We start from the raw sequence: 26,938 nt of genomic DNA, 5'->3' as shown, positions 1-26,938 counted from the left end.
CCGATTTCGAGGCAAAGATTTGATGAATTCCTGAGAGTCTGACGGTTTGCACATATCAGGTATCCAATCCAAAAGGCATGTCATATTCATTGAAGTCCGCATGTACTCCAGATAAGTCCTTCTTTCCTTTCCCCGAAAGGGATACCTTTTTTCTAAATTTATTTGTTCATTCCATTGTTTGTTTTTATTTGAATCCCTTTCGGTTTAACTTTGTTCTGAAACTAAGACAAAGAAGGTATGGTAAGACTGATTTACAAAGTTCTCATTTGATACAACATAATATCCAAAAGGCACCCAGCCTCGGCAGGGGCATCAAGCCGACTCCGACTGGCAATGATGGTCGATGCCTCGAAGTCAAAAACTCTTGAAATAAGAAAAGCAAAGTCAAATGCCCACAAAGGCAAAATAAAATTAAAAATGTTAAGCCCCACGTGGCTAACCATCTTGACAAAGTTTGAAAAGCCAAAGGTTCCCCAACGCTCTGAAGTTAAATTTAGAGGAAAGAAGTGAAAAAGGTTAAGTCCCACGCGATCAACCGTCATGGTAGAGTTTTAGAAAAACCAAGGGTTCTTCGGGGCCAGAAATAAAGTCGGTTTTTAGGAAACAACCAGTTGCAGTTGAAAGTATCATCAAAGAAGCCGGGCCGGTATCAAGTGACTAAAACACTCAAGGCCGCAAAACCAACCACTATTTCAAACTGACAAATTATTCTTTGTTTGAACCACAGGAAACAAGTGTAATCCAAAAAGAGGGTAATCAAGAAAGGGAACCGTCTCAACGGGTTTGCAAAGGGTTGATAGTGTTTGGGTAGCGAAAAAGAAAGCCTTCGTCATCCCAATCGAAGCATGTTAAAGTTGTGAAAAGGGGGTTAAACATAATAGCTTTTGACCACGTCTGCATTGACAGCTGTCTCAGGATCATTTCCCTCGATGTCTCCCAAATATAGCACTCCTTTCGGCAACACTCTTCTTATAATGTATGAACCTTTTCAATTTGGAGCAAATTTTCCTTTGGATTCCTCATGATGCGGGAGGATACGTCTTAGGACGAGTTGCCCCACTTCGAACTTTCTAGGCCGCACTTTCTTGTTGTAGGCACTAGCCACTCTTTGTTGGTACAACTGCCCGTGGCAAACTGCGGCCATTCGCTTTTCATCAATCATAGTCAATTGTTCCAAATCGGTTTTTGACACAATCTTTATCCTCAATCTCAGCTTCAACAATGATCCGAAGAGAGAGAATTTCAACTTCTTTCGGTTTCATTTGGACTTGGCTTAGGCCTAGTGTTCCAATTATTTATTTATTTTCTCACAAGCTTTATCTTCAACACATTCTGCTTCTTGATTCATTATTTCGAGGTCTGATAGCGTTTTAGGATATGGGCATGAAGTCCGCAAGCATGTCATGTTATTAAAATCTGCATTAACAGAACTGAAAAGAGAAAAAGAAAGGTGACAAGATTAAGAAAAGAGACATTCCTGGACAATGAAATACTAATTTCATTTAATTGATTTTTTTTATTTTGATTTTTTTTTAATTTGATTTAATTTTTTTTCCCAATTTTAAAGATAAGGTTTACATCGAAAAGTAAGACAATAAAGTAAAACATCCGAATTAAACCCTGAAATAATTCGGACACAGAAATGATAGCAAGATTGGCTACCGAGGCTCCCGTATGATGGGGGACTTTCAGGCTTGGCGACCGTTTTTTGGCTTTTCTTCTGTCTCGGCAATGGCTGCAATGGCCTTTAGCGCCGAATCAAATTACTCATCTTCACAGATCATTCCGACTGCTGGCCCATTGGTATGAGTATGAGAGGATTGCTCATCATATTAGGGGCCTCTCCATCCCTAAGCACTATTGCCTTGACCTCGATGAGGTCTTCCACTGCTCTCTTAAGAGTCCAACAGTCTTCTGTATCATGTCCCACTGCTCAAGAGTGGTATTCATATCTAGCATTAGCCCGTAGCGAGGGGGATTCGGGGCTTGGCCGGTTCGGGGCCACTGGCTGCAGCAGACCTAGCCTGACTAGCTTTTTGAACAAGCTCGAGTATGATTCACCAATAGGGGTGAGCCGATTCTTTCTGAAAGACTCTATTGGGCGAGGATTGTATTGGGGAACATTTGGTTGGGGATTATATGGAGCTTGGTAGGGATGGGCATTTCTAGGATGTGGAGCCCGGTTTTGTGTATAATGATGTGGCCGCGTATAAGGTTGCGCGTTCATCACCGCATGGAGAGGCGGTGCCACGATATAAGCAGCATCTTGATGGGGATAATAGTGTTGTGGGACCTTAGGAAGCATATATGGTTGGTTGAATGACCTTCGGGCCCCCTCGAGCTCGAAGCCAGCATGGATCCCTCTTATCTCATGTTTTTGTTCATCAAACCCTCCAAACCATTATGAACGATCTGTGATATGGCCTTAAAGGCACCATGACTCAAGATTCGGCCTGTTTTTAAACCATTTTCGACCATCTTCCCAATTTTGATAGTTTCTGCGAACGAATTACCCATAGCGGACATCATGTTCTGGAAGTAGTCCGCCTCTTGGGCCTGTAGAAAGACCGTAACCATTTTTGCTTCGTTCATTGGAGACTTTACCATGGCGGCTTGCTCGCGCCATCTAACAGCATACCCACGAAAACTTTTCGTGGTTTTCTTTTTTAAATTGGACAAAAAGTTTTCTTTTGGGATTTTATTCACTCTTGCTTTCTTTTTTTTTTTTTTGGTTGTTTTTCGCTATTTGTTTTTCTTTGTTATTTTTTGTCACTCTTTTATTTTCTCTTTCTTTTTTTTTCACTCGGTTTATTTAATGGCTATAATCGAATCCGATGAGGATTGTCTACGTATCATGACGCTGCATGAATCAGATCATTACGTAGTTCAGGATACCTGGAACAAAGTACATAAGCTAGCATTTCTTTTTTTTATTTTTTTAATTTATTCTTTGGGAATTTTTGAAAGAAAAGACTTCTAAAGAAGAAAAAAAAATATTTTTTTGGATTTTGATATTTTTGAATTTCCAAAAGAACGAATTCTAAAGAAGAAAGAAAATATTTTGGATTTTGATTTGAATTATTTTTTTTTTCGAATGAAAAACTTCGGAAAAGAAGGAAAATATTTTTGGATTTGATTTTTTTTTTGGATTTTGTAAGAAAAGAGTTCTAAAAAGGAATTAATAGAAAATATTTTTGGATTTTTGAAAATTGGGGGCCGGAACCGATGAGGTTTACCTACGTATCTCACATCTGGTGAGAATCAGACCCGCGTAGTTCGGTCAAAATAAATTAAAAATATATATTTTAAAAATTATAATTTTACACATTAGAACCCTTCAAAATATTTTTTTAAATGGGAACTTTATGAAAACACGGAGGATATGTTCTATGTCTCTCTCCTCTGTTCAATCAATCTATCTTAAAGCTGGTCAACATTTGAGTAAAGCCTACCAAGTAATATTACATATAACACAGAAAAATGAACATGATGGTCTCAACAAAGTACCTCTCCTAAAATAGAACCCGACCTCTGTGACGAGTGTTGCTAAGTCAAATGCACATGATGCAAATAAAGCGATCCTACTAGGGATATCCGGCATGAGGTTTGTTCTTCTAGGTTTAAAAATCCTAAAGGAGATGGTATCTATACCTGACTTACCCGGACGGACAACCCAAGCAGAGGAGCGTCAAACGTCACCAGTAGTATAATAATACTGGCTAGCTAACGACTCTCCCGCCTAAACATGTGTGACTAAATCCTTCACCAGAAGCTGGTAGACTAACTGGCTTTATCTCAAGACAGAAATTTTGTGATGCTTGTAGGCAAACACAACATAACTAACTATAAGAAGACTCAGAGGGGTGCGGGAGAGAATACAATTTATATGTAAAGTTCAACAATATCAAAACGGTAAAAAATGGACAAGTAACACATTAGGCCCAAATAAATCACAATATATACAAAAATTAATAAAGCCAAATAAAGTCAATGTACATGCTCGAATTCTTGAAGGGTTTCCCCATCAGAGTCGCCAGAGCTGTCACACCCCTTTTTACCCCCCAAAAGATGTGTATTATGTATGTTGGGTAAAAGATTTTTTCTAATTAAAGTGATAATTTTTAAATAGGGATTATTTATTATTCAGAGTCGCCACTTGAAATTTGATTTTTGGGTGTTCGAAGTCACCTTTTATTTGAATCCTTATTCAAAAGAAGATTTGACTCTTTTAATATTGGTCTGCGAAAACAATGTCAAGATAAGGAATTCTGTTGACTGGGGAAAAGGTGTAAGGCATTCCCCGAGTCCCGTGGTTCTATCACGGTCGCTTTATGTAATGACCCAACCGGCCATTTTAACTTTTGAAACCCGGTTACCTAAAATAAAACTTCTCGTATATGTTTTTAATGATTTATGACTTGCGTAGATGGTTGGTTCGGGATTTGGAAGTGTTCGGGTTGAAACCAGAACACTTGGTTCCTTAAGTTAGCCTTAAAATGCCAAGTTTGATTTCGATCAACATTTTGAGAAAACGATCCCGGAATCTGGATTTTACGGTTCCAATAGGTTCGTATGATGATTTTGAACTTGGGTGTATGTTCGAATCGGGTTTTGGATAACTCGGGAGCGTTTTGGCGCTTAATAGTAAAAATAAACTATTTGAATGTTTAAAGTTCTTTAAATTTGGTTTGGAGTAGATTTTTGAGTAATTGAAGTCCGTTTGAAATTTCGAGTTTGGGAATAGTTCGTATAGTGATTTAAGACTTGCACACAAATTTTCGTGTCATTCCGAGTAGTTTAAGTATGTTTTGGCGCATTGGAAGTAAACTGAAGAACTTGAAGTTCTTAAGTTTGAATCAATTTGGTTTGGGGTATGATTCATAGATTTGATGTTGTTTTACACGTGCCGTGAGTTCGAGCGAGTTCGTTTTACGATTTTAAACTTGTTGGTATGTTCGGGCGGGGTCCCGGGGACCCCGAATGTCAATCGGACGAGGCTCAGACCAAGTTGGAAATTGGGAGCCAGAACTGAAGCTCCCAGCTACTGTTAGAATCGCACCTACGCTTGGCCAGCCTGTAACGACTCGACTTGTCGCGTTAAGAATTTAAGTCTCGTTCTGTGGCATAAGGCCCTGAGCAGCTTCGTATTATGTGTATTGACTTGCGTGCATGGTTGAATTCAATTATCGGATGATTCAGAGTGATTTGGGACACTTGGTCCTTAAAACATAAGCCTACGTCTTAAGATTTTGACCGTAGTCAGAATTATATGAAGACCACTCCGGAATGGAGTTCCGTCAATTTCATTAGCTCTGTTGGGTGATTTTGGACATAGAAGCATGTCCGGACTGTAAATTTGAAGTATGTAGCTGATTTAGGCTTGAATTGGCGAAAGTCAAACTTTTGGAGTTTTGGACCGGAAGTGGACTTTTTGATATCGATGTCGGAATGGGATTCCGAGAGTTGGAACAACTGCGTTATGTTATTTGGGATTTGCCTGCAAAATTTGACGTCATTTTTCGGGTTGGTTTGATAGGTTTCGGCACGAGTTTTTGAAGTTGGAAGTTTTGGAAGTTCATAAGTTCGATTCATGGTGCGATTCGTAGTTTCGACATTGTTGATATGATTTGAGACCCCGAGCGAGTACGTGTTAGGTTATGGAACTTGTTGGTATGTTTGGATGGGGTCCCGAGGGCTTCGGGTCGTATTTCGGATGGGCCACGAGTCATTTCCTCCTATTTTGAACTGTTGTTTTCTGTCATCTGATGTTCTTCTTCGCGACCGCGAAGTACCTTTCGCGTTCGCGTAGTGTTCTGCTGACCGGCCTAATATTCCTCTTCGCGTTCGCGTTCGCGTTCAAGCTCTCGCGTTCGCGAAGGTCTGCCCTTTCCCTCCTTCGCGTTCGTATCCGCGTAGTAGAAACCAGGCACTGGGCACTGGTGACCATTTAACCTTTGCGTTCGCGTATTCCCCCTTGTGCGTTAGCGAAGGTTCCTGTTCTTATTCTTCGCGTTCGCGGCCCTTTGCTCGCGTTCGCGTAGGTTAGTCGTGGGCCATTAGATTTTTCCTCTCCGCGTTCGCGAGTGACCCATCGCGTTCGTGAAGCACAACTGGGCAGCTTTCATTTTTCTTCTTCGCGAACGCAATCCTTTCTCCGCATTCGCAATGCACAATCACCTAGGTAGAATATGAGATTTCCAAATCGAGGGTTAGGCCATTTGTATCACATTTTGCCTTATATAGCTCGGTTTTGAGCGATTTCTTGTGGTTTTTTCAAGCAAATCGATTGGGTAAGTGTTCTTCACCTATAATTTATTTATTTCCATGATTCTATCTTTATTTTTATCATTTAATTTGTGTTTTGAGTTGAGGAAAAGAGTGGTTTTTGAAGAAAAGTTTCAAAATGAAAAATCACGATTTAAGGGAGGAAATGGTATCGGAATTTAGTGATTTTAGTATGGTTAGACTCATGAGTGAATGGGTGTTCGTATTTCGTAACTTTCGCCGGATTCCGAAATGTGGGCCCCGCATGCGAGTTTTGGGTTAATTTCGGATTTTTATTGAAAAATATAGTATTTTCTTATGGAATTGATTATATAAATTTTGTTGACTGTATCGAATTAATTGTGACTAGATACAAGGATTTCGGAGGCCAATTTGCATTGCAAAGGCACAACATAGTTAATAATTTCACGGTTAGAGGTAAGTATCTTGCCTAACCTTGAGTGGGAGAATTTTTCCTTAGGCATTGAGTCTTATGTGCAATTTGTGTAATTGAAAACCTTGTACACGATGTGACGAGTACGTACTTGGTTTGTATGTGCAAATTTTATTGATTAAAAATCCTTAGATGCCCTTATGTATTAAATTGGAAATTATTGGCACTTATTAAATCCTCTATTTGTCATGTCTAGATCCTTGTTTGTTGAAATTATTTCTACATGATGATTTGGTGTGATTGTCACCTTGATTTTTATGTGAAATATTATCTTGTTGAGTTGTTCATTTTCGTATATTTTGTTAAGATTTTGTGCACATTATGGTCGAGCCATAGGCTCCTTATTGTGGAAAATAAGGTATTATTGATTTATATGGCAAGTTGTGATATTTGAGCACTTGATGTGCAATCTGTGATAATTTGTAATATTTGAGCACTTGATGTGCAATTTGTGATAAGTTGTAATATTTGAGCATTTGACGTGCAATCTGTGATATGTTGTAATATTCGAGCACTTGAGGTGCAGTTTATGAGATGTGATATTGGCACGTTATATTGTGGGAGTTTATGTTCGGGTGTTTGCACGAGGTTTCTGTCGTGATATTATTACTATTGATTTATGCATATGCGACGTGATAAGGCGGGCTATTTATATATATATGTGGGTTTGCGCATGTGGCGAGACAAGGTGAAAATATTATTATGCGAGTGCGGCGAGACAAGGCAGGCAATTTACTTTATTATTGCGCACGTGGAGAGACACGGTGGGCTATGTCGGGGATTGAATTGTGATGACTTGTGATGGCCTGGGGGCATTGTTGTTGTTGCATATTTACTTTTGGGACTACGAGACGGTATCTCGGGAGTGCCTTTGTTGACATTCTTTATGGTTGCACTTGTCTTCGATTATTTTGTATTTCCGTAATAGGTAAATTGTTGTGTTCTTCTGTGATGTAATATTTGATTTTATTATGTGTTTGTATCCCTTGTTGTAATGTGTTGGCTTTGGCTCTTGTACGAGACTATAAGAATTTGTGATTCTATTCTTTATTATTTTTCAAGGTTAAGTTGTTTTGAATAAAAGAAATTATTGTATGCTTTAAACTCTTATAAGTTTTACATCCAAATCAGTAACTATCAGGTGCTTCATTTTAATTGAAATGTTATTTTCTTCACCCAAATGATTTCTAAAATAAATTCATTTCTTTGTTGATTTTCTTACTTGATTTAAAAAATTTAAACTTACTTTATCATAAATAAATTGATCATGTGGACCTTATATACATTGATATTATTAGCACGTGAGTAGTCCGTGTAGTTGTGATAGAAATATGGGCACGAGGTACCGTGGAAATATAAAGGTGGGTTGAGACATGTATTTTATGATTATGAAATGAGGTGTCACAAAGTGACTTTTAAATTGAAGAATTATATTTTAAAGATATTTATTTGAAAGAGTTTTATACTTGAAGGATACTTATTTGAAGAAATATATTTGGAGGGTATTTATTTGAAGAAATTATATGTGAAAGACTTGTTTAATTGGTTGTACTTGTGTTTTTCTTATTCGTCTGAGTAATAATTATGGTGTTCTTGCTGCCTTACTGTTTATATCACTAGTTGATTATTGTTGCTATCACTGCTATTTATTTATGATTATTTTAGTATGACACAGGTTATTTGACTAGTGAGTGTCTTGATTGTACCTTGTCACTACTCCACCGAGGTTAGTCTTGATACTTACTGGGTACCGACTGTGGTGTACTCATACTATACTTTTGTATATTTTTGTGCAGAGCCAGGTAATGTGGAGTCGATTGACCGCTTGCTAACGGTACGGATCTGGCTGTGGAGACTCAAGGTAAACCTGTTGCTGTGTTCGCAGGCTTTGGAGTCACCTTCTGAAATTGTACTTGCACTGTTTTATCTCTATTTCAAAACAGTTATATTTATAGGCTTTCTAGTAATTCAGTAGAGCTTATGATTTGTACTACCGATTTTGGGATTGTAAGTATTGTATAGAGATTTCTACTTCGCATTTGTCAGGCGTTAATTAATATGGTTATTATTTCCGTAAATGTTAGGCTTACCTAGTCCCTAAGACTAGGTGCCATCACGGTACCCAATAGAGGGAAACATTGGGTCGTGACACAGCCGCAGGTGCGGCAGAAACTCGCAGGAGCGACACTCGCAGATGCGAGATTTATTCGCAGAAGCGAAGAGGGAAGGGGAGGCCTGCCATCGCAGGTGCGGAATCTCGGGCGCACCTGCGAATGCGCAGGTGCGAGAAGAAGAGCGTAGATGCAGAGTTGGGAAGTCAAGTTAAGCTCGCACCTGCGAAACTTTTCCGCAAGTACGAAAGCCGTATGTGCGGTACACCTTCCGCAGGTGCGAAAACCCTGCTTGGCAGAACGTGTTAAAATCGGGGCTCAGACATTTTGAGCCCATTTGTTTCCTCCATTTCCGGGCTATTTCAGAGCTTTTGAGAAGGGGATTTCAACTAGCAATTGGAAGGTAAGTTAATTCCACACCCTTTGAGTTAAATACATAGATTATAGATAGATTATAACTAGTAAATCTTAGAAATCAAAGATTTAGATGAAAAACCTAGATTTTATAAAAACGAGATTTTAACCACGAAAATGGTTATGGAATTGGATAGAAATTATATATTTGAGTTCTTGAGATTATGGGTAACGTTTTCATCTAAAAATTTTCGAAATCCGGGCACGTGGGCCCAGGGTGAATTTTAGGAATTTTACTGTTTTAGTTAGGGTAATTTAATTAATAGCCTAAATTCAAATTATTGAATATGTATTAATTATTTTGTATAATATTTAGATAGCTTCTGATTTTTCGGCACCGAATTGTGAATTTAACGCGACGTGGTAATCGGAAAGTGAACTTTGAGATAAGGTAAGTCTCTTGTCTAATCTTGTGAGGGAGAAATTACCCCATAAGTAACTAAATTAATAATTATTGCTAATTGTGGGGGCTACGTACGCATGAGGTGATGAGAGAGTCCGTGCGTAGCAACTATTAATGCTAAAGTCCGGGTAGTTTAGGATTCAAAGCATGAATTACTTGTGTAAATTGTATCCGTTATTTAATTAAATTATTTGGTATATATTGTTAATTGTTAGGAAAAAATATTAAAAGATGAAAATCTCATATGCTTAATTTTCTGTTTAAATTAATTAATTATTAAAAACAATTGTTCATCCTCTCGAATTGATCTTTTAATGAATATACTCTCCTTCCGGAGGTAGATAAAAAAATGTCATCCTTTCTTGTGGAGCGAGCCGAACGCCTCGGCAGGATAGATGCATCTATGGATCACGCCGCACGCCCATTGACAGTGTACACGACACTCTGGATCGGGTCGTACGATCTCGGAAGAAATCGTACCTAATAATAATAATAATAATAATAATAATAATTACTTGACACTTTTCTATTTTAATTGCAGCATGTGAATTTAATTAATAGATGGAGAATTATTGCATTTGAAGAAATTTAATTGATAAATTAGAAATTATTAGAATTGAAAGAATTAATTATCTCTGCTTGTTAAGGAAATTATTGTTATTCCTGTAAATGAGGCTAATTGATAAATTAGAAATTTATTGGAATTGAAGGAATTTAATTATTTATGCTGGTTAAAAAAAATTATTGTAAATTCTATAAATCATGTTGATCTAGATATTGCTATCTTTATTTCATTTATTATTATTGACTATTAGTGAGTGTCAAAGTCGGCCATCTCGTCTCTACCTCTTTGAGATTATGTTTGATACTTACTGGGTACACGTTGTTTTCATACTTATGTTGCACTTGCTGCACATTTTATTGTGCAGGTACATATATGTCTAGCGGCCTTGTGGGCATAAAAGTTGGTTAATAATTGTGGGGGCATAGATGAGCTGCATTCTGTATTACGATCCGCAGCCAACAGAGTCTCCTTCAGAGTTATTATATTTTCTAGTCTAATTTGCATTCTAGACATATGCTGTATTTTATTTTTTATTTCCTAGTAAATGCTCATGCACTTGTGACACCGGGTTTTGGGAATAGTTGTGAATTGTTTAGAAATTTAGTTGCTAAAAATATTTATCATTTACTCTATGAGTTCTATCTTTATTATTTCATTAAAGAAAATTTGATTTCAAAAATACTAAAAGAGGATTTAATTAATTATATAGTGTTGGCTTGCCTGACAGCAATGTCCGGCGCCATCACGACCTTTAATGAATTTTGGGTCGTGACACTTTATTGACTACATTTGGCATATTTTTTTTGGACAAACTGTGATTTATTGGTTTCCATATTTTTATTTATCCGCTTTTATTGCTTGATTATTCGTAATTAAGGAATTATCTTGAAACGAGTCACGCGTACGTGTACCCTTTTTTTGGCGCATTAAAAATCATGCCACGCATGTGTGTATACAATTGATAACACTTTTATTATTATTAAAATTATTCTGTCAAAGTTGCGCGAACGCATACCTTGCCTTTAACTTTGAAAATCGTAATTATATCACGTGAATGTATATATAATCACAATAATTGATTTATTACTGTGTGCCTAAAGCATACTAAAGATATTTATGAGTTATTTTCCTAAACTAGTTTGAGATTAAGGCCGAGTTTTTATGGAGGTCATTGTGGAAGGGGTAAGATTTGACTATTATAATTATGAAATAAATGTAGACAAAAGGCTAAATCTTCTTGAATCCCATCAGTCCCAAACTACTCCAAACATAATCAAACATCTCTAAAAATCCAACTAGCTAATCAAATTACATTCATGGCATACTATATGAACTAAAACAAATGTTAACTAAGCAACCTTTTAATTTTCACCAAGCAAACCTATGACCCATATTGATACACCATAAATCACAAGGCACAATACCAACTTAACTACTGTCTTCTTCGAATGTTCCCCATTTTACATGTATAAAACTTAAACCAAAACTATATGCTTACAGAATAAGAAAAAGAAAAAGAAAAAGAAAAAAACAAACAAAACAACCACAACCTATTTGATTAGAGCTTACTAGAAATCCCTTTATTCATTTATTTTTTTTCAGTAGTTATTTTACCTACAAAAGAAATTCAATAGTGCGATGAAATATGTAAATCAGTAACTTTCACCCATCAAGTAAACACATTAATATAAATCTTAACTCATACAAATTCTAGTGATGTTCTTGAACAACCGTAGGCAACAAAATAATTTAATAAACTACCAAAGACATTTAAACAAAACAAAGCACTAAAAGATTAAACAAGAACGTGATATTAAACCAAAAGTGAATCAAAAAAGAAAGTGACCTCTGTTGAGCAGAGCTTTTCACTATATTAATAAAGATCCTCGAGTGTTGGGTTACAAGGAAGAAAACTAACCAAACTTGACAGTGGACTGGATCATCAAACAAAACGGAACAACGAACTTGCCTCCCTCGACTGAAACTCGCGTGTTTTAAATGGGTAAGTGTTGCTGCGTTTTGGCAGCAATTTCAGCCGCGTTTTGGCTTGATCTTGATGGATGTTTCGTGGGTTTTTTACGGGTGTTTCGGGGCTGGGATTCGGACTGGTTTTTATCGCTTTTTGGCTATTTTCGCAGCTGATTTTTTTGATGGAAAAAGGGCTATTTTTCAGCTACTTTTGGAGCTAAAGATGGAGGGAAGATCCATGAAACTTTGATAGTTGATGAGGTATTTTTAATGGAGATTTTATGGTAGTCTCATGGCAGACTCAGCTGTTGCGTTTTGGCTTTTTAAGAAGAAAAGGGCGCCCCTGTTTTTCTCCTCACTCCTTTTGTTTTCAACCCCTCTTTTTCGTGTGTGTGTGTGTGTTTTCTGAAAGAGGGACATGTGGGGTGTGTGATGGGGGACAAGCATATGGGACAAACATGGTGGACAAGGAGTGGGGGACAAGGGAAAGTGGAGTGGGGAGCAAAAAAAAGTAGAGTGGGGACACACGTGGGAAGATGGGAGCGGGAAAGATGGAGTAAGAAGTGAGGTATTGGTGAGATGAGTGAGGAAAATTCAAGCACGGTCAAAAGTTAGATGCTCACAAAGTCGTGTTACTGCTTTGTTCTCTACCCCCATCTTTTAAGCATATAAGAGATACTATATTTTATGCAAATGATAATATCTCTTATAAGGATATTAAATTTATCTTAAAATCAAAAGAACAGATAGATAGTAATATTACTGGGGAAGCTAGTGGAACTCAAGCGGAATTTGGCTTGTTTATTAGGGGCAAATCCGACTCCATATCCAGATATAATAATTTAGAGTGTCGCTATTGTCATAAAAAATGTCATATTATCTCTGAATGTTATAAACTGAAAAATAAAGAAAAGCATAAAGAAAGAAAAAATAAGCACAAAAATACTGACACCGCTGAAGCTAGTGTAGCAACTGATGAGATTGAGGGAACTATATTTTTAGCCAACTGAAACTAGTTTCAGATCAAACAATGAGTGAATTTTAGATTCCGGTTGTTCATATCATATGTGTCATAGCAGGAACTTATTTTCTACATATGATTCAGTTGCAGGTGGAATTATCTAATCGGGTAATAATGTTACTTGTAACGTTATTGGCAAAGGTACAATTCGGATAAGAATGCACGATGGTGTGGTGAAAACTCTCACCGATGTTAGATATGTTCCTGAGTTGAAGAAAAATGTCATATCTTTGGGTACTTTAGAATCCCTTTGGTGCAAATTCACTAGTGAAAGTAGAGTTGTGAAATATTTTCAAGGTGCTCATGTGATCGAGAAAACACACAGATCTGGTTCGTTGTATACTTTATTGGGATCCACTGTTATATCCCCTACTACAGTTTCGGAATCAGACAACTTGTCTGATTTTGATGGCCTTAAATTTTGATATATGCCTATTCGGGCTTTTGCGGAGAGGGTGAAGCAAATTTACTATATTAGCCAAAATTAGGCCAAGGTGGAGATTTGCAATATGATCAATATTTTGGCTAATGAAGTCCATCTCACATAAGCATAAGCATATTTGCAAAGTGTAGATTTTGTTGGCAATATTCTTTGGGACCCAAAAATATTGCATTGTGGGGTGAATATCATTTGCACAAGTTGTATCTTTTCTTTTACAACTAAGAGGCCAATACTTTTTTGCCTATAAAAGGAAAGGACATTAGTTCATTTTAAACACACAAACAAGATTTGAGTCTTCATTTCTTGTTTCTCCCTTTCCTCCTTTATTAAAACTGTTTTGTATGAGAGTTGAGTGTTGAGAAACACTTGTGTGAACCCTTTCTTTGGAGTGATCTTGTGATGTTATTCTCTTAGGGTATTTGGGATTAATTAGAGTATTTACTCTAATTTTGTACTCTCTTCTGTACTCTTATTGGTATAGTGAAATTGCCCCTCTGCGCTTGTGGACGTAGGTCACACTGACCGAACCACGTTAAATTAATGTCTTCTTTATCTACTTTAATTGCCGTTATTATCAACTTGCATTGTCTTTGTTATTATCATTATAATGTTGTTTGGCTAAATTTCGCACTACCCAGGTTCTCGATTCTAACACGTACTACTTGCACCTTCTGGCAGGCGTGATTGTTTAAATCTTATCTAATCTTATATTTACCGTACATTCATATTAGCATTCATATTTTTGTAATACTCATCTAGTAGATATATTTAACTTTAGCGGCCCAACATTCAACATTTACTGCTAAAACGGTGTGAGACTTGATAAAACCCAAAAAAAGTACTAATAAAAATAAGATGAGTAAACATTGTAATATTGACTATGATTTTGGTTCTAATGTGAAAAGTTCTGTCCTATACCTTGTTTTATGCTTTGTGTTATTCACCTTCTACGTGCTAATGAGTTATTTCGTTAGTGTGTTAATTATATAAGATTTATTATTATGCGTATTAGTATTATTTAATGAATGAAAATGTAAGTATTACAATACAACAAATGTAACGTATCGATTACATACTTTAAGAACATTATGTCTTTAAATACTTTTTTCTTAAATTGTTAACACTCGTATTAATTAAGGGAAGACTTGTGGTATGATTAAAAATGCACCACTTCAACAAACATTGTGGACTATAAGTGCTCTAAGTAAAAAAACATTTGGATGCGTTTGCGCCTAAACTCAAAGATAGTGGACTACTTTGGACATTTTCTCCACATGAAATTATGAGTGAATTAAAAAAAAAAACATAATGACTTATTTGCCCTCCTTTTAATTTATTATTCCTATTATGCCCTGTTATTTTAGCTCTTTTATTTGGAACCCTAATGTCTGCTCTGCATATTCATCTGTCACTGGCTTACACTTCCGTTTCCAAAACACTTTGCTAAGGTTTTAGTTTCTCAAAACCCTAAAAACTGAATCTTTCTTCTTCATATCCAAATGGGTTTTTGCTATTTTTCATTTTTACATGCTATTTAATACCCTTTTGTTTTTGCCTCTTTTTTAGACAGGTGAAGAGATAAGCAAAGATGTATCTTCAGTTTTACATTAACGAAAATGGTGACAAAGTTTACACCACTAAGGTATGAATTCTTGAAAATTTCGTCTTTTTAAGCATCTTATTCAGCATATGATTTTGCTTTTCCTTTATGATTTGACTGGGTTATAGGAAGTGAATAATGAAGTATGTAAATCTTTATTTTTTTTCTCCTGCTATCTGTCTGTTTATTACTTCATTTTCACTTCTGTTGAGCCGATGGTCTTTCAGAAACAACTTAAGTTACACTTTACCCTCTCCGGAGTACGGACTCTACTTGTGTGATTTCACCGGGCTTGTTGTTTTTATCTGAAATAGTGGACATCTTTTTTTTTTGGTTTAATCATTCCATAATAATTGGCTCGACTAATCCGGATTCGTGGGGCGTAGGCCTCATTTAAGGGGGAAGCACACCCTATGAGGAATTTTTTCATTTTCAAGTCTCGAACCCGAGACTTCTAGTTATTCATCGCACCACGTTCTTTTTTTAAAATGTATTTCTTAAAATTTAAATAGTATTTGTATATTTAAGGAATACATAAATAGGAACTAGTATAAAGTAAAATTTTTGTGGTCAGCTATATTCAAATACTATTGGAAATATGGCAGTCAAAGAAAAAGCTTGTGATCTCTAAACAGTAAGAATGCCATTCTGTTTTCAGATGGAGGGAGTTTTTAACATACTTTTGTTCATTATTATTTTTCATTTGTTACTAATTTAAGATTGGTCGCCTTATTATAATGTATGTTTTCTATTATTAACAGGTATATTTTTGTTTCCTTTTGTAATCTGTTGGTTAACTTTTTATTTCAGATCAAAACCTTGAAATTAAAACTCAACCCCTCAAAGCAACTTCCTTGCTCGCTTTTAGCTTATTTACAATCTCCCTTAACATTTCAAGAATGTTAGTTCACTATTACTCACAGATGATAAAAAATCAAATAGGAAGCAATTACTGCTAGCTTCCTGAAAACATTTTGCTGCTTTTACTAAATGTAGTACTCCATTTATTAAAATATGGGAGATCTGTTAGTAAAATAATTATATGATCTGAAACCTGTTGTCAAAGACAATAAAAACAGGCCAATCCAGTATTTTCTGGATCTAATAGAGGTTGGCCAGCTAAAGATTGTGACCAGCAATTCCTCTTTGCAGACGCCAGATGGGGACACCTCTTAGGCAGCTTCAACTAGTTTTGTGACTTATTTATATCACAGAGCGTGTAGCCTCTTGGAAGTGATATCAAGCAAAAACTTATGTGTTGTAGTTCTAGTTCTGGGAAGTTAGATGTTGGCGAGGGAGATTTGCTGAAACATATTGAATGTTGCAGTATTCATTTACAATTTGATTGATCAAGGAATTTCGTAATTCAGTAATTATTGTTCAAAATTCAGCTGATAATAGCCTGTGTACATGTAACTTCTTACGTCAAAAGAGCCCTTGACTTATTAAAGATAAATGAGTTTGCAACACCTTAATACATTTATAAACATTGTGAATAAGAAGAATAGTAACAAATTATGGCACTACTATACCTTCCATCTAACAAGCTGCAAATTTGCATTAAGCATGAAAAATTGCTCTGCTTCTCGTCTGTGAGTGTTGGTCGTCATATTTCATCATTTTATGCTTGGTCCTTTTTGCCTTGCCAGAACCTCACTTTTATAGATTCTGTTTGTCTATTAGCAAAATTGGCGCTAGTCTCCTAAATTTCATGTCTCGAGACCTGACCTCTGTTGGTTTTATACATGCAGAAAGAATCACCACTAGGATTGGCCACACAATCTGCTCACCCAGGTAAATTTATAATCTCTCTCTCTCTCTCTCTCTCTCTCTCTCTCTCTCCTGATTGGCGTTTGCATGTTTGTGTGTGGTGCCCGTCTGGACAAAATTTGGTTGAAGTTGGAAAACAAGTATTTGAAGTTGAAGTTGAAAAAGAGTATTTGGAAGTTCAATTGTGACTTTATGCTGGTATGATATTAGATAATGCCAATTCTTCTGTAACTGATATTTAACTTCTCTATTTTGCAGCCCGGTTTTCACCAGATGATAAATATTCAAGGCAAAGAGTGCTTCTCAAGAAGCGTTTCGGCTTGCTTCCAACCCAAAAACCACCTCAAAAGTACTAGCAACCGTTTGCTACAACCTATCGTTCCTCACTCAGTTAAATATAACTCTATTGCTAGTTAAAACGCTCGTTATGATTCGAACACTCTTCTTCTCTTTAAGATTGTAATGTTATCTCAATATATTAGTATTATTTAGTTTCAATCTGTTAGTTTATTTGTCAAACCAAGCCAGCAACTATTGCCTTTTGCTTCAATGCTTTAGTTACTTTCCTTGCATATGCCATTCCATCTTTCCCTGTTTTCACGGTAACATTTTTAACTTAAGCAACTTCTTCCAAAACATAGCTTGCTGCACTTTTGCTCTATTCTTGAACACTTTGTTTTGCAATTGAATCTATCTCCTCGGGGAAGGAGTTATTGTTTCACCAGTTGTACTAATCTTCTCCTTAATCTCCCATGTTCTGGGGCAAACAAAGAACGAAAGGAAAAAAGATAATGTCTGCTCTGTCCAGAGAAAAATAATTATTTGAAGTGAACAAAAATATACCTTTTATATAAAACTGATTAAAAATATGCCTGAAGGAATAATGGTATCCTATACTAGTATCATAATTGTCCTTGAACACAAGATGCTTGAACTCAATTTTTATTGCTTGCTTCAGTTTTTCAATCCATCTCACACCAAAGCAGCCAAAGACCCAATTACAATCTCACGCACATATTTTGAACCACTTGGTTCCCTTCGCAACACTATGTCGAACAAATTGAGCTTCACATTGGAGTCTATAATTATTTGTAAGCTTTCTCTACGTACAAAATTATTGATTGGATTTATGGACTACACAAGAAAATGAATTAAAAAAAAACCAAAGTGGCTACTGGCAATTGATTTCACATACTTGAAAGCCACAAAAATTCAACTTCTTGTGAATAACAACACTTGAAGAATAAGGCATCGTTTATCTTGAGTGAAAAACCTGGCAGCAAAAGAAAAGAAAAATTAACCTCAAAATGTTCAATTTTTAAACGAGTAACAACACCTGAAAAAGCACGCATCATTTGTTCAGCGGCTTTCCACTTCCTTTTACAAAAATCAGTCCAACATACGTGATAAAAAGAAAATTAAAGATATACCCAAAAAGTAATCTTACAAATCCATTAGGACTTAAAGTATGCTTCTACATTTGTTAATAAATCAACCAACTGACTTGAATTATCATCATTAGAGTTTTCAAGTTCATTAATTATAAGGTTTAAAATGGATAAGAACCACTTCTATCCATTGGTACATCAAATGAAAAGAAGATGTACCTTCTCGTCAAAATGTTGAAATGTATACAGGAAACACTCGACATAAGTAAAGTCCATTTCATCTCTCATATTTCGTCTTGTAAACAACATTAGAAGATGAATCTTCACCAAATAATGAACGATTTACAATTGTCTTCCCAATCGTTTATTCTGTTATGATATCGGAACAATATTCATGTCGCAGTTCATTGTTAATGGCAGAGAAGGTTCTTGTAATGGTTTTTCTTAAAAAGTGAATATATGTATGGAGTGACCTCAGCTGATACTTAAGAAAGAAAATTATCCAACAAAGAATGGTAGGAATAAATACTAAAACCCATTTTTTCTTCAATAACAGTAAGACCCATTAAATTGCTCAAGTAAAGTTAAAAAAAAATGGGCCTAATATGTCAATAACTTATTGAAAATGATCACCACTAAGAATCTATGGCTTCTATTTTCAATTAAACATTTCATCATGAATTTATAATAAGAAAAAGCGATAAAAATTAGACATTACAGTGGTTTTTAAACTTTAGCAAAGGAGGTGTCTGATAACCACTTAGGCACTTAAAAAGTTAAAATTTAATACCTTCAGAGCTGATTAAAAGTGTTATAATATTTTCATGAGAACAATTTAAGTTAACACAAAAAATTTGATAATTTCCAGTCAGGTCCAAATAAATTTTAAATTGCTTTGTAAAAGCTCAAACCTATTCAGACATTTGACAGACCATGAAAGTTAAATTTTATTTTACTCATCATGAATGCTACATTTACGACTTGACAAAAATTAAAAAAGGGGCAACAAAATTTGGCCAAGAGTATATCTTTATATGAGAATGATACTGTATTCACTCCATTCCAAAGAAGAGGTCGATTAGTCCGTATTTGAGAGCCATGAAGCAGTTTACTTCACATTGTGATAGAAAGAAATTTCCGCATAAAAAGATATGTAACTAAGAAATCTTGCTTATTGATTAAACTATAAATTACCAAGGTTTCGTTGTCAAATATCTCATAAGTCAATGAGTGCAAAAAATCTAAATGAAAAGCATGTTACAGAATTACCATATATGAATTAGACATATACTTACCAAGTGAAAGACAATAAAAAAAGTGAGCAAAAATTAATTTTCTGATTTAGAAAAAAAGATTTGAAACTTAGGTGGTTCAACAATTAGCTAACTACATGCAGTGTATTCTTAAAAGATGCAATGTATGAAAAATAAACTAGTTGGAACCGAAAGATTACCAAGAGCATTATTTTTGTCTCAAATTAAAAAGAAAATCACTGTAGAAAATCAAGAAAAGAGCATTCTTACATCCGCATAAAAAGGTCTCAATCCAAAAATACAGGAATAGATCAACCTCACAATGGCGTCTAGTAGTTGTGGCACAATAATAGGTATTATTGTTGCCTCCCTAATTTTATTTGACTGCCGCCTCATATCCTGAAGCAGAAAATACAAGATAATAATAAGCAGCTTTCTGAAAGAAAAAGGTGAATCAAGCATGCGAAGAAATACAGCTGACCTGTCTCACCATAGGCAAGTTATGTAGCTTTTGTGCGCTGAAAGATGGTTGGGACAATTAGTTCTATAGTGGCTCTATAAACTTGCAAAGCAGTGGATATAAGATTAAGTTGCAAAACAATAGGTGGTAAATGATAGTAACAAACTTGTTGTTATATGTGAAAGAAAGAAAAGACAAAACAAAAAAAAAGAAAAATAAAAAAGAGATGAACTTATGATGTAAGCGCTTATATCGCATTCTTATGATGTATGCGCTTACATTGACATTCGTATAATGTAAGTGCTTACATCGGCATTCCTATGATGTAAGCGCTTACCTTGGCAGGGCATTTAAATGCCTATAAAAGGGGTATGTATTTTTATTTGCAAATCATCCCTCAACTTCTTCTTTCTCTCTTCAATTAATAAAGAGTTATTCTTTGTGTGACCGTGGAGTAGACAAAATTGCCGAACCACGTAAATCTTGTCTTGTCTTGTGCAATTTATTGCTTATCTTTCAAATATTTTTCCTTCTATTAACCTGACATATTTTCCAACAACTGGTATTATAGCACAGACATTGTAATTCTGGTAGAAAAGTACGGTACCGGTGCAGGTGCTATTCACAAGAATGGTGTGACACTATTGATCATTGTTACTATTCACAGGCACTATTCACATTATTTTTTTTGTGAAAAATGGTATCAGAATAAGGAAAGGTTAAGATTGACAAGTTCAATGACAAAGATTTTGGATTCTGGAAAATGCAAATAGAGGATTATTTGTACAAAAAAGAATTACACTTACCTCTGACCGAGGTAAAACCAGAGACCAAAGCGGATTGTGATCTATTAGATCGCCAAGCTCTTGGTGTGATTTGTTTGACGCTAACACAAAATGTGGCGTTTAACATTATTAGCGAGAAGACCACTGCAGGCCTGATGAAGGCGTTATCAAATATGTACGAGAAGCCATCTGCTTCAAATAAAGTCTATTTGATGCATCGATTGTTCAACTTAAAGATGACAGAAGGTGAATCTGTTACGGAACATATCAATGAGTTTAATGTAATATTAACTCAGTAGTTCTGTTAATATAACATTCGATGACGAAGTCAGGGCATTGATTCTACTATCATCTCTACTGGAGAGTTGGTCTGCAACAGTAACTGTAGTTAGCAGTTCATCGGGAAGTACCAAACTCAAATTGGATGATATTAGAGACTTGGTTCTAAGCGAAGACATTCGTCGAAGAGAATCAAGTAATTCCCCAGGATCTGCTTTTAATATTGAAAACAGGGGGAGAAGCAACCAAAAAGGACAAAGTCATGATCGTGGCATATCAAAGTCAAGGAGAAGAGGGCAATCCAAAAATCGCAAAGACATTACGTATTGGAATTGCGATAAAATGGCTCACTATAGTAGTCAGTGTAGAGAGCCAAAGAAGAAGAAGAACGATCAATACAAGGATGATAATTCAGCAAATGCAATTGCTGAACAATTGGGTGATGCACTAATTTGTTGTGCAAACAGTCTAGTCGAATCTTGGATTCTGGACTCAGGTGCACCCTTTCACTCTACATCATGCAAAGAATTATTGCATAATTATATTACTGAAAAATTCGGGAAGGTTTATCTAGCAGACGGCAAACCTCTAGACATTGTTGGGAAAGGTGAAGTTCATATAAAGACTTCACAAGGCACGTTGTGGAAATTACAAAATGTCCGACATGTTCCTAGCCTCAAGAAAAATCTGATATCTATGGGTCAGATTGACAGTGAAGGATATACAACAACATTCGATAACGGATCGTGGAAGATAACCAAAGGTAATTTGGTTGTGGCACGAGACTTCAAGAAGGGAACACTGTATGCAACTGCAATACAAAGAGATACTATAGCAACTGTTGATCATGGTCATGATACAACATTGTGGCACCGGAGGCTCGGGCATATGAGTGAGAAGGGAATGAAGTTGTTGGCATCCAAAGAAAAGTTGCCAAACCTAAAGCATATTGAATTAGGTTTGTGTGAAGATTGCATTTACGGGAAACAAAATGGAAAGCTGAAGTTGAAAATCAGACAAATCTAAAGTTAAAATGTCTGAAGTCTGACAATGGAGGAGAGTATGATAGTCAAGAGTTTAAAGCATTCTGCTCTGAGAATGGGATCAGAATGATCAAGACAGTTCCTGGAACACCGGAACAAAATGATGTTGCTGAGAGGATGAATAGAACCCTGAATTAACGAGCCAAGAGTATGAGAATACATTCTGGATTGCCGAAGTATTTTTGGGCTGAGGCTGTTAACACGACAGCTTATCTCATAAACATGGGACCCTCTGTACCGCTAGATTTTAAAATTCCTGAGGAGGTATGGACAGGAAAGGAGGTAAGTCTCTCACATCTGAATTTTTTTGGTTGTGTTGCTTATGTGCATGTAAACTCTAATGATAGAGATAATCTTGATCCTAAAGCCAAGAAATATTCCTTTATTGGCTATGGTATTGATAATTTTGGTTATCGATTTTGGGATGATCAGAATAGAAAGATCCTAAGACACATGAATGTCACATTCAATGAAAATGTGATGTACAAAGACAAGCTTGAAGTAGAACCAACCACAGCCAGTAGACAGACATCTGAAACAGTTGAGTTAGAAGAAATCTCAGAAAATGAAGTGGCTAGAGAGCCTACAACTGGATCTGAAATTGAAGATGCCGAACCAGAAGCCGAATCTAGATCAGAATCAGAATCAGAACCAGAACCAGAACCAGAACCAGAGATAGAATCAGATGGAGAACCAAATCTGGAGTTGGGACTTGAATCAAATTCGGGATCAGTTAATCCTAAACCTACATTAAGGAGATCTAAAAGAGTCACGAATCCTCTAGATAGGTTAACTCTCTCTCTCTCTCTCTCCACTATTTACTTCTGACTGATGCTGGATGTTACACCCTGTGCGTCCCAAGGTGACGTATAATGAATATGAGACTTGTTAATCATGATTTAAATGAGTTTAAAGTCATAATATGACTATATATTATATTGGATAAAACATATAAAGTTTGGGAAAAATCGGATTAAAGTTGCAGAAAAACCAACTAAGGATTTGCCCTGTAACACAAATTTATGAGAAATACATTTCGTGTGCTATATGAGGTATTTTTGGGACTATTATATACCAAATTAAAGGTATTAGAATGTAGTTTCCAACTCTCTTAACCGTTCGTTCATACGATATCCAGATAAAATGATATAAGCGTCGGAAGATGGGCGAATTAGAGGGTGCCAAGCTAGCACCTTTTGACTTTTCAAAATTTGTTATATATATTTTAACTCCTCTCTCTCTCTCTCTCTCTCTCTCTCTCTCTCTCTCTCTCTCTTCAGTTTTACACAGAATCTGACCAGAGAACACCATAAAAATAGTCCTTGAGCTCTCTAATAGTACTTCAAATAATACTAACATCCCGGGTACGAAATCCAGAAGCGATAACATCAGAACGATCCCTACGACGTAAGTATCGCTATATCGCCTCTCCTTTTCTTTGTAGTTTGAGTTTTGGAATGTATTTAATAGTTAATAAAAATTCCTAATTTCTGTATTTAAGCTTTAAAATATCAAGAAAAGTTGATAAAAATGTTTCCTAATAGTTAGACCTCACGGAACGGTGATCGGAAGCCGTGAGTTCGAGTTATTTGACTTGTAGTGGACTGTTTTGTGGGCTGTTTTGTGTTGATTTTTGGCTATCTATTGTGTTGCTGATTTATTGAGTTTGGAAGGATAAAAAGGGCGTGGAGAAACGCCACATGTGATAGGGTAGTAGGTTGGTTGCTCGTCGTTGTAGTTACAGGCTAATTGATAACTTGTTGATTGGGTGTATTATGGTATATTTGGGGGTTTTGTTGTATTAAAAGTCCCGAATTGTAATTAGGGTGGTTTTGAGTTGCTGATTGTATTATGTTTGTATCTCGCCTATAGTAGGCTTGAGGGAGCAGTAAAATCAGAGAAAATGCTGCACGTTTTATTTTAGAATCGAGTTATCGTTTGAGATACATAATATACTACCGCCATCTAAATTGTAATTGTTATAGGGTTGGCGCGCTAGCTGTCACAAGCTTGTTGTTGAGTTGCATTGACGACTTGAGGTATGTTAAGGCTATCCATTTTTTTATTTTTGGCATGATCCAAATGATACAAACGAAGCGAGTAAAATACGCAACTTTCATAAATGACTCTATTCATAGAAATATTAGGGGTGTCTATATTCTTGATTTCCTATGTAAATTATTATTATATCCTCCATTCATGGGTCTCAGAAAAATACATATTTGATAAAATTTGTCCGAAAGGCATATTAATTTTATGATATTCGAGAAATCTTATTAACGTATTTCTTATGCATTTCATGCATTTATACATGTACATTGACCCATGACCAGAAGGCGTTATATATGCGTATATTATATGTATATGGGATATGGGAAAAGGTTACGGTATTATCTACGCACCACCAACTGATCAGCTGGTATATAACTATATATTGATAATTTTTTCCACAGTGGCCGAGATGATATAATGGGATGCCCTCATAGGCTTGATGATGTCTTTTATGATACGACATTTACACGCACGTGCATGACATTATAAATGTTTCAGGATTCATAAAGTTATTTAGACTCACAGGTAGAATTCTTTACCCCATGTTTCATCTATGTCTTTTATGTACTGATTTTCATGCTTTACATACTCAGTACATTATTCGTACCGACGTCCTTTTTTGGCTGGGGATGCTGCGTTTCATGCCCGCAGGTGCAGGTAGACAGGCTGACGGTTCCCTTTCTTAGGATCCTTGATCAGCGAGAGTTGGTGTGCTCCATTTGATCTGGAGCTGCTTTGAGTTTTGATACGATATGTTTGCATACATATATGGGTACGACGAGGCTTTTATATATATATATATATATATATATATATATATATATATATATATATATATATATGTCTTTTGGGCATGTTTTCTCACGTAGGTTGTTCATATGAATTAGTAGTTTATTTCCAAATGTTATGCATGACCTACACGTATTTCATGTTGATATCTTAGACGAATGCTTAGGGGTGCTCGATAGGTAGAACTCAGGCACTCGTCATGGCCCATCGGTTTGGGTCATGACAAAAGTGGTATCAGAGCAGTTCTGTCCTAGGGTTGTCTACAGACCGTGTCTAGTAGAGTCTTGTTTATGGGTGTGTTATGCACCACACTTATAGACATGAGGCTACAAGATATTTAGGATGGTTACTTTTCTTTATTATATTAGATCGTGCGATATAAGAATTCATTTTCCTAACAATATGTTATGTTTTCAGCGATGCCCAAGAAGGCTACAGCCGCCCAGAAGGGCAAGTTCGTGGATGATGAGACTACAAGTAGAGCGCCACGAGTTACCAGGTCTCGAGGAGAGTCGCATAGTGAGACTCCATCTCAGACTTCACATACTCTGCCCTTTCTAGAGGAGTTACGAGGGGCACAACTCCAGCACCCGCTCCAGTACCCCCAGCTCCTCATCCAGATGCACCGGGTCAGGAGATGAGAGATGTTATTCAGGTATTGACTCGATTAGTGGCCGCGCAGGCTCGGCACTAGGAGGTAGGTATTGGTCATGCAGATAGGGCCATTAGTGCGAGGGTTCGTGATTTCATTAATATTGGACCCTCCATATTCACTGGAGCAGATCCAAACGAGGACCCTCAGGTATTTATCGATAGGATGCAGAGAACTTTGAGGGTAATGAAGGCCACTACGACTGTGTCAGTTGAGCTAGCTTCCTATAGTCTTCGGGATGTTGCAATAAATTGGTACGAGTCTTGGGAGTTGTCCAGAGGTGAGGATGACCTTCCAGCAGTATGGCAGGATTTTACAGAGGCTTTTCTTCGTCATTATTTGCCACTAGAGCTTAGACGGGCTAGAGTTGATAGGTTCTTGACCCTTCGACAGGGTAATATGAGTGTTCGAGATTACAACCTTCAGTTTGATTCTTTGGCTAGGTATGCTCCCACTATTGTAGCTAAGATGGAGGATAGAGTTCACCGGTTCGTGATGGGGTTGGAGTCGTACCTGCTCAATGACTGTATGTCGGTCTCACTTCATCCAGGCATTGATATTTCTCATATTCAGGCATACGCTCAGGGTATAGATGAGCGTAAGCAGAAGCAGAGGGCCGATCGTGAGCATGATAGGGGCCAGAGTAAGAGAGCGAGAACTTCAGGTCCTTCTGGTGAGTTTCGAGGTAGTCAGAGACAGCAGTATCCGAGGTATCCAGTTTAGCCATCAGCTAGTGCGCCCCCTTAGTTTTCCGGTAGGAGATGTGATCGTTCCATATATTCTGGACCCAGTCAAAGTTCCAGGGCCTCTCGTTCTCAGTATAGGGGTGAGTCAAGTCAGATGAGGCCACCCTTGCCACGATGTGCTCAGTGTGGTAAGCAGCATGTCGGGCAGTGCCTCGTGGGGTTAGGTGTTTGTTATACTTATGGTTGTCCAGGCCACGTTATGAGAGATTGTCCGATGAGAGGTGGTGCAGGTATAGTTCAGCCAGCGGGATCTATAGCTGGTTCGTCATCATTAGTACCCCCCTTGGGCAAGGATCTAGGGGTGTTCAAAACCAAACCGAAACTGAAAACCGAACCGAAACCGAAGCTTAATGGCTTATTGGTATCGGGTTAACAGGTTAACAGACGGGGAACGGATTAAAATTTTTTTATTAACGGCTTATCGATTTGGGGGCGGATTATTCAATTTTCTTAACGGATAATCCGTTAACCCGTTAAGA

General features: G+C 36.7%; 1 protein-coding gene and 1 long non-coding RNA gene across 2 annotated transcripts; one reads left to right on the top strand and one right to left on the bottom strand.

Moving 5' to 3' along the window:
• The first annotated feature begins 15,001 nt into the window (after positions 1 to 15,001).
• On the top strand, positions 15,002 to 17,517 carry LOC104097344 (H/ACA ribonucleoprotein complex subunit 3-like protein). The gene is made up of 4 exons (XM_009603902.4): positions 15,002 to 15,090; positions 15,209 to 15,284; positions 16,994 to 17,036; positions 17,271 to 17,517. The coding sequence occupies exons 2-4, from the start codon at positions 15,231 to 15,233 to the stop codon at positions 17,366 to 17,368; spliced, it is 195 nt and encodes a 64-aa protein (XP_009602197.1). The 5' UTR covers positions 15,002 to 15,090; positions 15,209 to 15,230; the 3' UTR covers positions 17,369 to 17,517.
• Positions 17,518 to 19,895: 2,378 nt separating this feature from the next.
• LOC138905820 (uncharacterized) lies at positions 19,896 to 20,221 on the bottom strand. The gene is made up of 2 exons (XR_011413588.1): positions 20,135 to 20,221; positions 19,896 to 20,052 (listed from the first exon to the last, which is right to left on the bottom strand). It is a non-coding gene; the product is annotated as an uncharacterized lncRNA (long non-coding RNA).
• Between the last annotated feature and the right edge of the window lie 6,717 nt (positions 20,222 to 26,938).

This window comes from Nicotiana tomentosiformis, chromosome 2, assembly GCF_000390325.3.
Source record: "Nicotiana tomentosiformis chromosome 2, ASM39032v3, whole genome shotgun sequence".
Classification (NCBI taxonomy): domain Eukaryota; kingdom Viridiplantae; phylum Streptophyta; class Magnoliopsida; order Solanales; family Solanaceae; genus Nicotiana; species Nicotiana tomentosiformis.
Note: the sequence above shows the minus strand (reverse complement) of the source record. Positions and strands in the feature narration are given on the sequence as shown.